The sequence below is a fragment of the Rhinoderma darwinii genome, chromosome 1, assembly GCF_050947455.1.
Source record: "Rhinoderma darwinii isolate aRhiDar2 chromosome 1, aRhiDar2.hap1, whole genome shotgun sequence".
NCBI lineage: Eukaryota > Metazoa > Chordata > Amphibia > Anura > Rhinodermatidae > Rhinoderma > Rhinoderma darwinii.
Window position 1 is genome coordinate 650,268,994 of NC_134687.1, and position 14,275 is coordinate 650,283,268.

Here is a 14,275-nt window from a genome sequence, read left to right on the forward strand (position 1 = left end):
AGAGATGAGCATGGCACATCTTGACTTGGCAATTGTTGCCCACTCTTCCTTGCAAAAGCGCTCCAAATCTGACAGATTGTGAGAGTATCTCCTGTACAGCCCTCTTCAGGTCACCCCACAGATTTTCAATGGGATTCAGGTCTGGGCTCTGGCTGATATTCTGGGGAAACCATTCTTTTGTTGATTCGGAGGTATGCTTTGGGTCGTTTTGGTGAGGAAAGGTGAAATACCTCTTCATCTTCAGCTTTTTAGCAGAGGCTGCAGGTTTTGTGCCAATATTGACTGATATTTAGAACGGTTCATAATTCCCTCCCCTTGATTAAAGCCCCAGCTCCAGCTGCAGAAAAACAGACCCAAAGTATAATGCTGCCTCCGCCGTGCTCCATAATGCTGCCTCCGCCGTGCTCCATAATGCTGCCTCCGCCGTGCTCCATAATGCTGCCTCCGCCGTGCTCCATAATGCTGCCTCTGCCGTGCTCCATAATGCTGCCTCTGCCGTGCTCCATAATGCTGCCTCCGCCTTGGTCCATAATGTTGCCCCACCATGCTTCACTGTGGGTATGGTGTTCTTTTGGTAAAGTGCAGTGTTTGGCTTTTCGCCAAACATATCTTTTAGAATTGTGGCCAAAAAGTTCAACCTTGGTCTCATCAGACCATAACACGTTTTCCCACATGCTTTTGGCAGACTTGATGTAGGACTTTGCAAAACATAGCCGGGCTTGGATGTTTTCCTCTGTTAGAAAAGGCTTCCGTCTTGCCACCCTACCCCACAGCCGTCTGGGCTATGAAGAATACGGGAAATTTTTTATCACATCCACTACACAACCTTTAATGTTGCTGGCGACCTCTTGGTAGCCTCCCGGACCAATTTCCATCTTGTCTTTTCATCAAGTTTTGAGGGACGTCCAGTTCTTGGTAATGTCACTGTTGTACCAAATGTAATCCACTTCTTGATGACCATCTTAACTGTGTTCCATGGTATATCTTATGCCTTGGAAATTCTTTAGTACCCTTCTCCTGACTGATGCCTTTCAATAATTCTATCCCTTTGGTGTGTTGTAAGCTCTTTATGAGTTACGGCTTTTGCTGTCACATGCAACAAAGAAAATGTCAGGAAAATCCTAATAGAACAGCTGAAATTTATATGGGGTTACTCAGAATTACTTTAAATAATGGCATCTGTGTACTGACTACTATTTAACATGAGTTTAAATGTGATTGGCTAATTCTGAACACAACCATATCCCCAATTATAAGAGGGTGTTCACACACGTGTGTGTGTGTGTGTGTGTGTGTGTGTGTGTACCTACACTGCACGTACACCCAGAACTGGGACTATAACTACATATTCTTGAGGATGGTAGGAACCAGAATTAAACAAATTAAAATCACCCAGGGCAGAATGGGAGGAGTGCAAGATAAAAAATGCCGGCAGTCACTATCCCCACATATATGAATCACATAAACAACACAAAGGTTTGTACAGCACATTCCAGCAAAATGAAGCAAAACGTGTATACACGTGCAAGAACGCCTGTGACTGAAAATGTATACAACACAAAAGAAAATGGCGACCGCACACTGCGAACAGTAATGCCACCTAAGCCACTAAATATAAGTAAATGTGCATTACTGCTAAATCTACTTACAATAGGAAGGTTCATATATATATATATATATATATATACAGTGAAGGAAATAAGTATTTGATCCCTTGCTGATTTTGTAAGTTTGCCCACTGTCAAAGACATGAAGAGTCTAGAATTTTTAGGCTAGGTTCATTTTACCAGTGAGAGATAGATTATATATAAAAAAAAAAAAGAAAATCACATAGTCAAAATTATATATATTTATTTGCATTTTGCACAGAGAAATAAGTATTTGATGCCCTACCAACCAGTAAGAGTTCAGCCTCCTCCAGACCAGTTAAACGCTCCAAATCAACTTGGTGCCTGCATTAAAGACAGCTGTCTTACATGGTCACCTGTATAAAAAACTCCTGTCCACAGACTCAATTAATCAGTCTGACTCTAACCTCTACAACATGGGCAAGACCAAAGAGCTTTCTAAGGATGTCAGGGACAAGATCATAGACCTGCACAAGGCTGGAATGGGCTACAAAACCATAAGTAAGACGCTGGGTGAAAAGGAGACAACTGTTGGTGCAATTGTAAGAAAATGGAAGACATACAAAATGACTGTCAATCAACATCGATCTGGGGCTCCATGCAAAATCTCACCTCGTGGGGTATCCTTGATCCTGAGGAAGGTGAGAGCTCAGCCGAAATCTACACGGGGGGAACTTGTTAATGATCTCAAGGCAGCTGGAACCACAGTCACCAAGAAAACCATTGGTAACACATTACGCCGTAATGGATTAAAATCCTGCAGTGCCCGCAATGTCCCCCTGCTCAAGAAGGCACATGTACAGGCCCATCTGAAGTTTGCAAATGAACATCTGGATGATTCTGAGAATGATTGGGAGAAGGTGCTGTGGTCAGATGAGACTAAAATTGAGCTCTTTGGCATTAACTCAACTCACCGTGTTTGGAGGAAGAGAAATGCTGCTATGACCCAAAGAACACTGTCCCCACTGTCAAGCATGGAGGTGGAAACATTATGTTTTGGGGGTGTTTCTCTGCTAAGGGCACAGGACTACTTCACCGCATCAATGGGAGAATGGATGGAGCCATGTACCGTCAAATCCTGAGTGACAACCTCCTTCCCTCTACCAGGACATTAAAAATGGCTCGTGGCTGGGTCTTCCAGCACGACAATGACCCGAAACATACAGCCAAGGCAACAAATGAGTGGCTCAAAAAGAAGCACATTAAGGTCATGGAGTGGCCTAGCCAGTCTCCAAACCTTAATCCCATCGAAAACTTATGGAGGGAGCTGAAGATCTGAGTTGCCAAGCGACAGCCTCGAAATCTTAATGATTTACAAATGACCTGCAAAGAGGAGTGGGCCAAAATTCCATCTAACGTGTGCAAACCTCATCATCAGCTACAAAAAATGTCTGACTGCTGTGCTTGCCAACAAGGGTTTTGCCACCAAGTATTAAGTCTTGTTTGCCAAAGGGATCAAATACTTATTTCTCTGTGCACAATGCAAATAAATATATATAATTTTGACAATGTGATTTTGTTTTGTTATTATATAATCTATCTCTCACTGGTAAAATTAACCTAGCCTAAAATTTATAGACTGTTCATGTTTTTGACAGTGGGCAAACTTACAAAATCAGCAAGGGATCAAATACTTATTTCCTTCACTGTATGTATGTATGTATGTGTATATATATATATATATATATATATATATATATATACACATACACACACACACGATATAAAAAGTCTACACACCCCTGTTAAAATGCCAGGTTTTACATACATACTTACCATGTTCAGTCTTAAAGAGGCTCTGTCACCAGATTTTGCAACCCCTATCTGCTATTGCAGCAGATCGGCGCTTGCAGGTAAGTCGATGTAGCTACTTACCTGCAAACGCTGATGCTGCTGCAGAATCAACTGTAGCCTCTGGTGCCGATGTGGCCGACACGATGCAGGACCTGGGGCAGGAAGTGAGTGACGTCACAGCGTGATCTCTCGAGAACACGCTGTGTGTCTGCACTGCCAGAAGCTGGGTGTTAACGAACAGAAGTGGATGATGCTGATTCGTCAGCATCATACACTCCCATTCCTAACGCCCAGCTAGTAAAAGAAGTAAAAACGCCCCGATGTACGCACATAATACACGCCCAGTTGTACTTTTACTGTAAACACGCCCAGTTGTACTTTTGCAAGCCTCATTTGCATAAATACAAAAATGGTCATAACTTGGCCAAAAATGCTCGTTTTTTAAGAATAAAAACGTTACTGTAATCTACATTGCAGCGCCTATCTGCTGCAATAGCAGATAGGGGTTGCAAAATCTGGTGACAGAGCCTCTTTAACATTAAAACCAGTGACAGGTGATGTGAATAACATTGATCTGGTTAAAATGGCGCGTGACGAGGGGGGGGGGATATATTAGGCATCAAGTTGATGTAGGAAGAAGAAAATTCAGGTTCAGGTGTTAGGCCGAGTTCCCACGTAGCATAAACGCTGAGGAATTTCCTCAACAGAATTCTATGCGGAAATTCCACAGCGTTTACAGTAGCAGCAAAGTGGGTGAGATTTAGTCAATCTCATGCCCACGCTGCGGAAAAAAACCGCAGCGTAAATGTTAATAACTTGACCTGCGGTGCGGAATTTATTTCCACAGCATGTAAATTTATGCTGCATTTTTGTTGCAACGGTAGAAAAAAATTATACTTACCCAGAACGCCCTCCTTCCTGCAGTCCGGCCTCCTGGGATGACGTTGTAGCCCATGTGACTGCTGCAGCCAATCACAGGCTGCAGCGTCACATGGCCTGCAACGTCATCCAGGGAGGCCGGAGTGGATGTCGGAGGGGGTAAGTATGTGCGCTTATTTATGCAGCGGAATTGTCGTCGGAAAAATCAAACCACAATACCTGGCTTAAGGATCTGAGTGACTGGGATAAGGGCCAAATTGTGATGGCTAGACAACTAGGTCAGAGCATCACGAAAACGTCTGGTCTTGTGGAGTGTTCCCGGTATACAGTGGTTAGTACCTACAAAAATGGTCCTAGGCAGTTGCATCGCTAGTTTCGGGCTTTTGGGGCCCAAGCCCTGGATCTCCCAGGCAACTGCCACATAATGAAGTAGCTATAGGGGTCGCAATTGCGACCGGGCCCTGAAGCCAGGGTGGGCTGCGGCCCCACTCACACCTCGTCTATAAGTTACTATAGTAACAGGAGCCTATGTCATAAAATACACGGGCCCCTTTTACTATAGTGATAACTTTATACTTACCCTCCTTGTTCCCGGGCGCAGCGGAAGTCCTGACGTCTTCCTGCGTCATGACATTGCTACACGCCGCGCACAATGTCTCAACACTGGTTGGCATTAGGACCTCCGTTGCATCCAGAGCCGAAGGGGAGGGTAGGGGTATTTTCACACGGTTTATTTTTAGCAGTTTTTCGGGCCTTAAACGCCCCGAAAAACGGCTGAAAAAATGGAAGCTGAACGCCTCCAAACATCTCACTGATTTAAATTAGAAAAACTGCGTTTCGTTCAGACGAGGTGTTTTTTACACGGCGGTTTGAAAAAGCTGCGTTAAAAACGCCTCGTAAAAAGAAGTGCATGTCACTTCTTGAGCCGTTTTTCATTGTGTCAATAATTGAAAAACAGCCGCAAAAACTGCCTCTAAAAACGCTTGATGCTTAAGAAATGGCTGACAATCACACGCTGTTTTCCCATGAAAATAGCTCCGTATTTTACAGCCGTTTTTAGTTTAGCGTGTGAACATACCCTAAGTTTAATATTACTGTCTGCTGGTGCCCTGTATCTAAGCCTACCCCATACTGTATAAGATTACTATCTGCTGGTGCCCTGTATCTAAGCCTAAAATATGGTAGGATTAGATACAGGGTCCAACAGATGGTATCAAACGGGCCCTGTATCTAAGCCTACCATGTGATACTAATGCTTTTTTTTCTGTGTTTGTGCTTTTTTTTTTCTTTTTTATTGAATCGGATGTTGGACTACATCGGAATCGAGGACTACTTCGATTACATGTTTTTTTATTTTCATAAAAATGTTTAACTAGGGTTGTGTGGGGTATTTTTAAATTTCGTTTTTTTACTTCAATAAAATATTTTTTTTATGTCTTTGTATATTTTTTTTAAACTTTATTACTACCAACTTAGTAATGGCCGCTGGCTGATTGATAGTGATGAGGCTTAGTGTTAGCCAGTAAAGATGCTAACACTAACTCCCATTATTACCCTGGTATCCACCGCCACCAGGGGTGCCCGGAAGAGCCAGTTACGATCCAGTATCCGACAATCTGTAGTTTTGTTCTTGCACTGGGGTGGCCACAGGCTGGTATTATTAGTCTGGAAAGGCAAAAAACAGTGACCCTTCCACCCTGGTAATGATAGCCTGCTGCTGCTATGTTGTAGCTGGCTGTTTATAAAAAATGGGGGGGACCTCATGTCATTTAAAAAACAATAGCAAAAAACTATGTGGGATCTCCCCAATTTTTCATAACCAACTAGATACAACGCAGCAGGAGGCTAGCATTACCAGGGTGGGATGGCCGACTCTTTTTGGGCTTAGCCAGCCTAACGATACCAGCCTGCGGCCACCCAAGTGCCAGTCCTTCACTACAGATGGTTGGGTACTTGACCGTATTCGTCTCTTACCAGCACCCCTGGTGGCAGTGGCTGGGTTCCGGGGTAATAATGGGGATTAGTGTTAACCTTTTTACCGGCTAACATTAAGCCCTGCCTTAGTAATGGATGCTGTCAATCAGCCAGCAGCCATTACTAAGTCGGCAGTAATAAAGTTTTAAAAAAATATAAGGACATAGAGAAAATATGTTATTGGAGTGAAAAAAACACTACGCCATCCTTGTTGGCATTTTTTTTTTATTCTTAATAAAATGGTTGTCATTTAAGTAGTCCTCTAATCTGACGTAGTCCAACAACCGAACCTGTAACAAAATGTCGTAACACATAAAAAAGCAAAGCAATTATTATCTTACCTTTACTTGGTCCAGCGCTGGAGCCGCAATGTCAGCAACTTGGGCCCTATATCTAAGCCTATCGTGTGATAAAGTTTGCTGAGACAATGCATCCAATTCTATTCAGTGGTGTAGCTATAGGGGCCATAGTCTTATAGATATACTATCTCCGATATGTATGTAAAAATATATATTAAATATATGTCTCGGGGCTTGTGCCCCATGTCTTTTAAGACCATAAAAACGCCCCTTGTCCTAGGAAGGACAACCGGCTACAGGGTCATATGTGCCCAATTTATTAATGCGCATAGGTTGCGAAGACTAGTCCATATGCACCGATCCCACAAAAGAGCTACGGTAGCACAAATTGCAGAAGTTACTGCTGGCTATGATAAAAAGGTGTCCGAACACGCAGAGCATCGCAGTTTACTGCAGTTGAGGTTGACATTCCGTACCCTATCCACTGCCAAAAGTGCTTACTATGGGTACGTGATCTTCAGAACTGGACCATGCAGTAATAGAAGTTGGCCTGGTCTGATGAATCACGTTTTCTTTTACATCTCGTGAATGGCCGGGTGTGTGTGCATCGCTTACCTGGGGAAGAGAAAGCACCAGGATGTATTTAACCGAAAATGGTTTAATTCCTAAAAAAATATACGACTGATTCCGCAAACAACATGGCCTCAAATATCTGGAGTGATGGAAAGCCTGAATAGATTGGGCGCGGTCACCGTTGTGTAGAGAAGTATAAAAAGGTTTATTAGGAACGTACAACGCATCTCAAGGTTGATCTGAGCTCTTCCTCATGTAAATTGTACCCAATGCTAGAGGCCTGCAGGGTGGAGCAGCGGTCACAGACCCTACTTGATTCGCAAACAAACTTATCCTAGTTTTGTGCCTGGTGCACAACTGATTCTGGTGAGCATTTTTGTGTAGCCCTAAAAATAAAAAGTTATGGCTGATGGAATGTGAGGAGGCAAAAAGAGAACTATTATATTGGTCCTTATGGCAAAAAAAAGTCTCAGTGCTCAATGGGCTAATAAGCAGGTGACACCTTGGTATTTGTTTGGCTAGCAGGAAATTCTTAACAGATGCCTCCTCCCACTTTCAACTGTGTACTTGAATATTATAGCGGAGTAAAAAGCCGTCTTTCCCCTACGACGCCATGGGCTATTATTGTCCTATTGGCCACATCAGGCCTGCGAACTACCAAGTGCTAGGACCCAAGCACAGTGGGTGAGGACCCAAATACTATAGTTTATGCTCTAAAAATAAATATGGAATTTCAGGTGTTGAGGGAAGTGTCTGATATATAGACATATACAGTAGTAATGTATTCAGTCACTTTGTGTTTCCTACAGATGGATCCAGTAGGAGAAATCCACCAGAGAGATGTCCCAGTCCACTCTATTCCCAGGACTGTCCAGAGGAAAATCACAATGTCCCAGAGAATCATCAGGTAGATGAAGCTGAGCCCTATACCAGATCTATATCTGGATGTGTGGAGCTTTTTGGTCCTGCAGTCATAGATTTTGGTGGTTTCTTATGTTGATCTGTTAGATTCTTCGCACTCTCTTGCTGTATTGTGCTGAATTGTTACATATGTTAAATCAGGGGGAAGATTTGACTAATATTAAAGCGGAGCATGATGATGATGATGATGAAGAAGAAGAGTGGGTGAGGGGAGATCAACCGTGTAAGAGTGAAGTGGAGAAGGAAGTTCCAGGAGGTGTTAGCACAGGTAAGTAATAATTAATTTAGAAAGTGACTTAAGGGGTTTCTTGCAGATTAACTAGCTTGATCAGACTCCTCTCCTCATCCCCCTCTAACTTCTGCTCTGAATTCACTAATAAAATCCATACACAGGAGTCTGTACATTGAGATATCAAATTACAGCTACTGCCCATAGAAGTCTATGAAGAGGGTGGAGGAAGGAGCTGCTGCAAAGAAAGAGACACACACACACACGCAAAAATTCTGCTTGTAGTAAGTGTTATAGCTGAACCCAGTGCTGGATTTATAGCTACACTGTTCAGTACTGCTATATAATGTTTTCCATGCTACTTCTGAATGTGCGAGAGAGAGAGGAGCACGATCCTCTCTTCTCTTTGTGTACTGTGTATGGGAGAGGAAATAGCAGCTAGTCTCAGCCCAGTCTCAGAGCCTACAGATGCGGGAAACTGGTGAATAATGCAGGATACAAGTCCTGTAATGGCTACAAATTGTTTAATTCCTCATGTTTCACACACACACATGACAGCTTATTCAGAAAATTCACCCAGAATAATAATAATAAGTACATTTTAGGGTAAAGTTCCACCTTAGTGCTTGTTACGTTGATGGTAGTGCTCAAGACCTCAACACCAGACAATCGCAATCACATGGGTGAAGCACACATCAACACTAACAGAAAAGTCACAAGTACTCACCGGTAGATAAGCGGAACCGTACACTAAAGGTAGTAGAAGATGGAGACACATAAATGGAGTGGATGGCAGATGAATAGCAACAAAACAGTTGGAAAAGAATTAACAGCACTCACTGACCCTATCTGAATACTATCCCACAGCAGGGAAAGACAACAGCTTGGCAGCAGATCAAATGCACAGGAAATGCAAACACACCAGGGGAACTACTGATCCCAGGATACACATAAAACCCACTGTACAAAAACTAGATCTCTCAGAGGACCAAATTACACATAGACAAGAACAACATTTCCAACTAGAATCTGGAAAGAATTTAGCACATGGCAGAAACATATATATATATATATATATATATATATATATATATATATATATATATATATATAGGCCCAAGCAAAGTACTCTGGCCTAAAAAAATTGGACCACATACTCCGGCTGACAATGGACCGAAACAGGAGTTCTACGGATCGCTCTTCTGAAATTAGACCGGTTTAAAAAGAGAACAATGAAAAGTCCTGCTTATTCACATGCTTTGTTTTAAATCCAACATAAAGGAAACTGGATTCATTTTTCTTAAAATCTTAAAAGGACCAATTAAGCTAGACCCAACTTGCCACATGGTTGTCTTCACAGGATGTTTTATGGGGACAAACAGCCGAAAGCCCCATGGACCTTACTCCACACGGACTTCAATATCTTAATCCTCCGTCTCCGCAATGGAATGTCAAACCAACACTGCCGGTAAATGAAGATACCCACAATTACAGAAAAACGCAGCGACGTTAGTGGATGCAAGACGCAAATTGTTATAAGCAAACTCTGCCCACTCTGGCAAAAACTGGACCCAATCATCATGTAGTTCTGAAACAATAGAGATATTGCTCTAATGTCTTGTTCACTATCTGTCTGACCATTGGTCTTTGGATGACAGCCGGTGGAGAAACCGAAATCAATGCCTACATTTGCACGAACTGTGAACACCTGTCGGATACAGTATTTTCAGGACACCATGAAGTCTCACCACTTGTTGAACAAAGTGAGTAGCCAGCTTATCAGCAGAGGGCCAAACGGACCAGGGTATAAAATGGGCCATTTTACTGAACCTGTCTACAACAGCCAAAATGGTATCTCTCCCCCCCGGATCTGGGGAACTCGACAATACATTTCATGGATATGTGTGCCCATGGTTTCCTGGGAGTGGGCAAAAGTTTTAACTGACCAAAAGGTAATGCTGTAGATGTCTTATTGCGGGCACAGATGTCACATTCCCCAATAAACCTTTCCACCTCTCTTCTCATATCTGGCCACCGAACAGAGCGACACAAGGTCTTACACATCTTAGTGATACCTGAATGACCCGCCAGTTACTGCTATGACACTCTAAAAGAACAGCAGGTCTAAGGTTACTAGGGACAGACAAGCGTTGGGCGGGCTTCTCTGGAGGTGCCTGAGATTGAGCCTGCAGAAGTAAATCAGAAATATCCTGGGTTAGACCTGTTACAATTTTATCAGGAGGAATGATGAAAGACGGCACAGGGGTCTCCACATGTTTCTGTAGAAAACTGCGAGAAAGGGCGTCAGCCTTAAGGTTTTTGGAACGTGGAACTGGATGAATGAAGCGGTCATACTCTCTATTAGGGGGAAGAATATCAGCAGATTTTTCACACAAAACATTCACAAATTCTCTATACTCAACAGGCACACCCTGGAGACTGGTGACTGCGACTAGAATCGGGGAAGTAAACCATCTCCCTGAACAAAACTTTCCCACTGCACTAATTCTCCTGAAGTCCAATCAAACACTGGATTATGGAGGAACAACCAAGGACACCCCCAAAATAATAGGATAGGAGGGATCGAGAACTAACTGAAGAGATATAATCTCACAGTGGATACTTCCTTCTGAAAACTTCAGACCAGGAGTACGGGATCTTACTGATCCTCTAGACATACGAGTTTCATCCAGTGAACAAATGTCAATGGGTTTCTCCAGAGGTGCAGAGATCCCCAACTTCTTGGCCAAATCCAAATCTAGAAAATCTGCAGCAGCACCAGAATGAATAAAGGCCTGCATAGAAGAGTACATAGGAAGAGAGGGCCAAATCCCAACATCTTCATGATGCTATTATGAGATATCAGAGGACATTACAAGGAGGACATATGCCAAGAAAACTATATCTCCCAGCATGTCCAGGCTGCGATTATGGGATATAAGAGGACATTACAGGGAGACGTTTAAGAGGAAAGAACTACATCTCCCAGCATGTTCAGGCTGTTATAATATGATATCATTACAGGGAGTAGATATAAGAGGAGAGCACTACAACTCCCAGCATATCCATGTTCTTATTGGATATCCGAGAACAGTACAGGGAGGGGAGAACTACAACTCCCAGCAATCCCAGACTGTTATTGGATAATAGAGGACATTACAGGGAGGGATATAAGAGAACAGGACTACAACTACCAGCATTTCCTTTGCTCCAACTCTCACACTATTGCTGACAAACTGCTAGTCCTTCTCAATGAATTAGAATATCCTCAAAAAGTAAATTTATTTCAGTAATTCAATTCAAAAAGTGTCTCTCGTATATTCTATAGATTCATTACACACAGATGAATCTATTTCCAGCATTTTTTTCTTTTAATATTGATGATTATGGCTAACAGTTAATAAAAACCCCAAATTTAGTGTCTCAGAAAATTAGAATATTATATAAGCCCAATTTCAAAAATGATTTTTAATACCGACATGTTGTCCTACTGAAAAGTATGTACAGTACATGCACTCATTACTTGGTCGGGTCTCCTTTTGCATGAATTACTGCATCACTGTGGCATGTCATGGAGGCAATTAGCCTGTGGCACTGCTGAGGTGTTATGGAAGCCCAGGTTGCTTTGATAGCGGCCTTCAGCTCGTCTGCATTGTTAGGTCTGGTGTCTTTCATCTTCTTCTTGATAATACCCCATAGATTTTCTACGGGGTTTAGGTCAGGCGAGTTTGCTGACCAATCAAATCAAGCACAGGGATACTGAGGTTATTAACCCATAGGCGCACCACGACGCAACTCTATGTCCGGGTGGCCAGTGTCTTAGCGCACCAGGACGTATAGTTACTGCGCGGTTCCCCAGCACACTGTCGGTGACAGTGTGCACCAGGAACTGGGAGGCCAGCTGTCCCCGACCACTGTTGCCGATCAGTGGCTTATTTTCGCAGATTTCGGCAATTAACCCCTTAAATGCGGCGATCGATTGTGATCGCCGCATTTAGGGGGTTTGTAGCACATCGGCAGCCCCCATGCAATTGTGGGGGCTGCTGATGCTTGTGATGCCACTCGGAGGCCAGACAACGGCCTCCGGGTCTGCCATGTATGGAAGTCTATGAGGACCAGCCTCTGGCTGCTCCTCGTAGACTTACTGTCAGAGTGACTATGATGTCACACTGACAGTTTGAATACATTACACTACCTAGGTAGTGTAATGTATTCTAGCAGCGATCAGAGCTGCAGGTCAAAAGTGTAAAAAGTAAAAAAAAATGTTTTACAAAAGTGTCAAAATAAAAGATTTTTTCCCTATAATAAGTCTCTTATTATAGGAAAAAAAGGAAAACGTTAAAAAAACAGTACACATATTTGGTTTCACCGCGTTCGTAACGACCCAATCTATAAAACTATAATGTTATTTTTCCCGCATGGCGAACGCCGCAAAAAAACTAAACTAAAACACTGCCAGAATCACTATTTTTTGGTCACCACCCCTCCCACAATATGGAATAAAAAGTGATCAAAAACTCGCATGTACCCCAAAATAGTACCAATAAAAACTACAACCCGTCCCGCAAAAAACAAGCCTTTACACAGCTTTTTTTACTGAAAAATAAAAAAGTTATGGCTCTCAGAATATGGTGACACAGAAAATAAATTATTTTATAAACAAGTGATTTTATTGTGCAAACGCTGAAAAACATAAAAAAAAACTATATACATATAGTATCGCCGTAATCGTTTCGACCCGCAGAATAAAGTAAAACTGTAATTTTTAGCGCATAATGAATGCCGTAAGAAATAAAGAATTGAAAATGCCAAAATTACTGTTTTTTGGTGACCAAAGCTCTAAATAAAATGTAATAAAAAGTGATCAAAACGTTGTAGGTACCAAAAAATGGTACCAATAAAAGCTACAGCTCGTCCCGCCAAAAATAAGCCCTCACATTGCTGAATCGACCAAAAAAATAAAAACGTTATGGCTCTCAGAATGTGTTGCTACAAAACAATTATTTTATTTTAGCAAATAGTTTTTTCTTTGTAGAAGTAGTAAAATATATATATATATATATATATGTATATGTATTACATTTGGTATCACCATAATCGTATTGACCCGCAGGATAAAGTTAAGTTGTCGTTTTTACCGCACGGTGAAAGCGGTAAAAACTAAACCCAAAAAGCAATGGAGGAATTTCACCCCACAAAGTATTTTATTTTTGGTTTCCCAGTACATTATATGGTACTTTAAATGGTGTGAATAGAAACTACAACTCTTCCCACAAAAAAATAAGCCCTCACACCGCTCTATTGATGGAAAAATAAAAAAGTTATGGCGTTTGGCAGGCGGGGAGTGAAAAACAAATGGCAAAAAAGGATCAGTCCTGGAATGGTTAATTAATTCCTATAAAAAAAATCAATTGCTACCACATGTGGGGTAATGTCATACTCGGGAGAGATTGCGTTACAAATTTAGGGTTACTTTTTCTCCTTTTATCCCTTGTGAAAATTAAAAAATGCACCATTTTAGTGGACAAAAATGTTGATATTCATTTTCACGGCCTAATTCTACTAAATTCTGCAAAAAACCTGTGTGGTATAAATGCTCACTATACCCCTAGAAAAATTCCTTGAGGGGTGTAGTTTCCCAAATGGGGTCACTTTTGAGAGGTTTCCACTGTTTTGGTTCCCCCAGGGCATTGCAAACGCGACATGGCACTGAAAACTAATCCAGCAAAATCTGCACTCCAAAATCCAAATGGCGCTCCTTCCCTTCTGAGCGCTGCCGTGGGTCCAAACAGCAGTTTATTATCACATATGGGGTATTGAAACGTCATCCCGGGAGGCCGGACTGGAGGAAGAAGCAGGTGAGTTAAAGAGGCTCTGTCATCACATTATAAGTGGCCTATATTGTACATAATATGATCAGCGCTGTAATGTAGATTACAGCAGTGTTTTTAATTTAGAAAACCGATCATTTTTGACGG

General features: G+C 42.1%; 1 protein-coding gene across 1 annotated transcript in view; it reads left to right on the plus strand.

Annotated features, from left to right (window-relative positions):
- LOC142658002 (uncharacterized) overlaps positions 1-14,275 on the plus strand; it is a 61,192-nt gene that overhangs the window by 6,687 nt on the left and 40,230 nt on the right. Inside the window, exons 2-3 of the mRNA XM_075833674.1 lie at positions 7,957-8,054; positions 8,210-8,336. Of these exons, the coding sequence (XP_075689789.1) occupies positions 7,957-8,054; positions 8,210-8,336 (225 nt within the window). The remainder of the gene's footprint in view (positions 1-7,956; positions 8,055-8,209; positions 8,337-14,275) is intronic.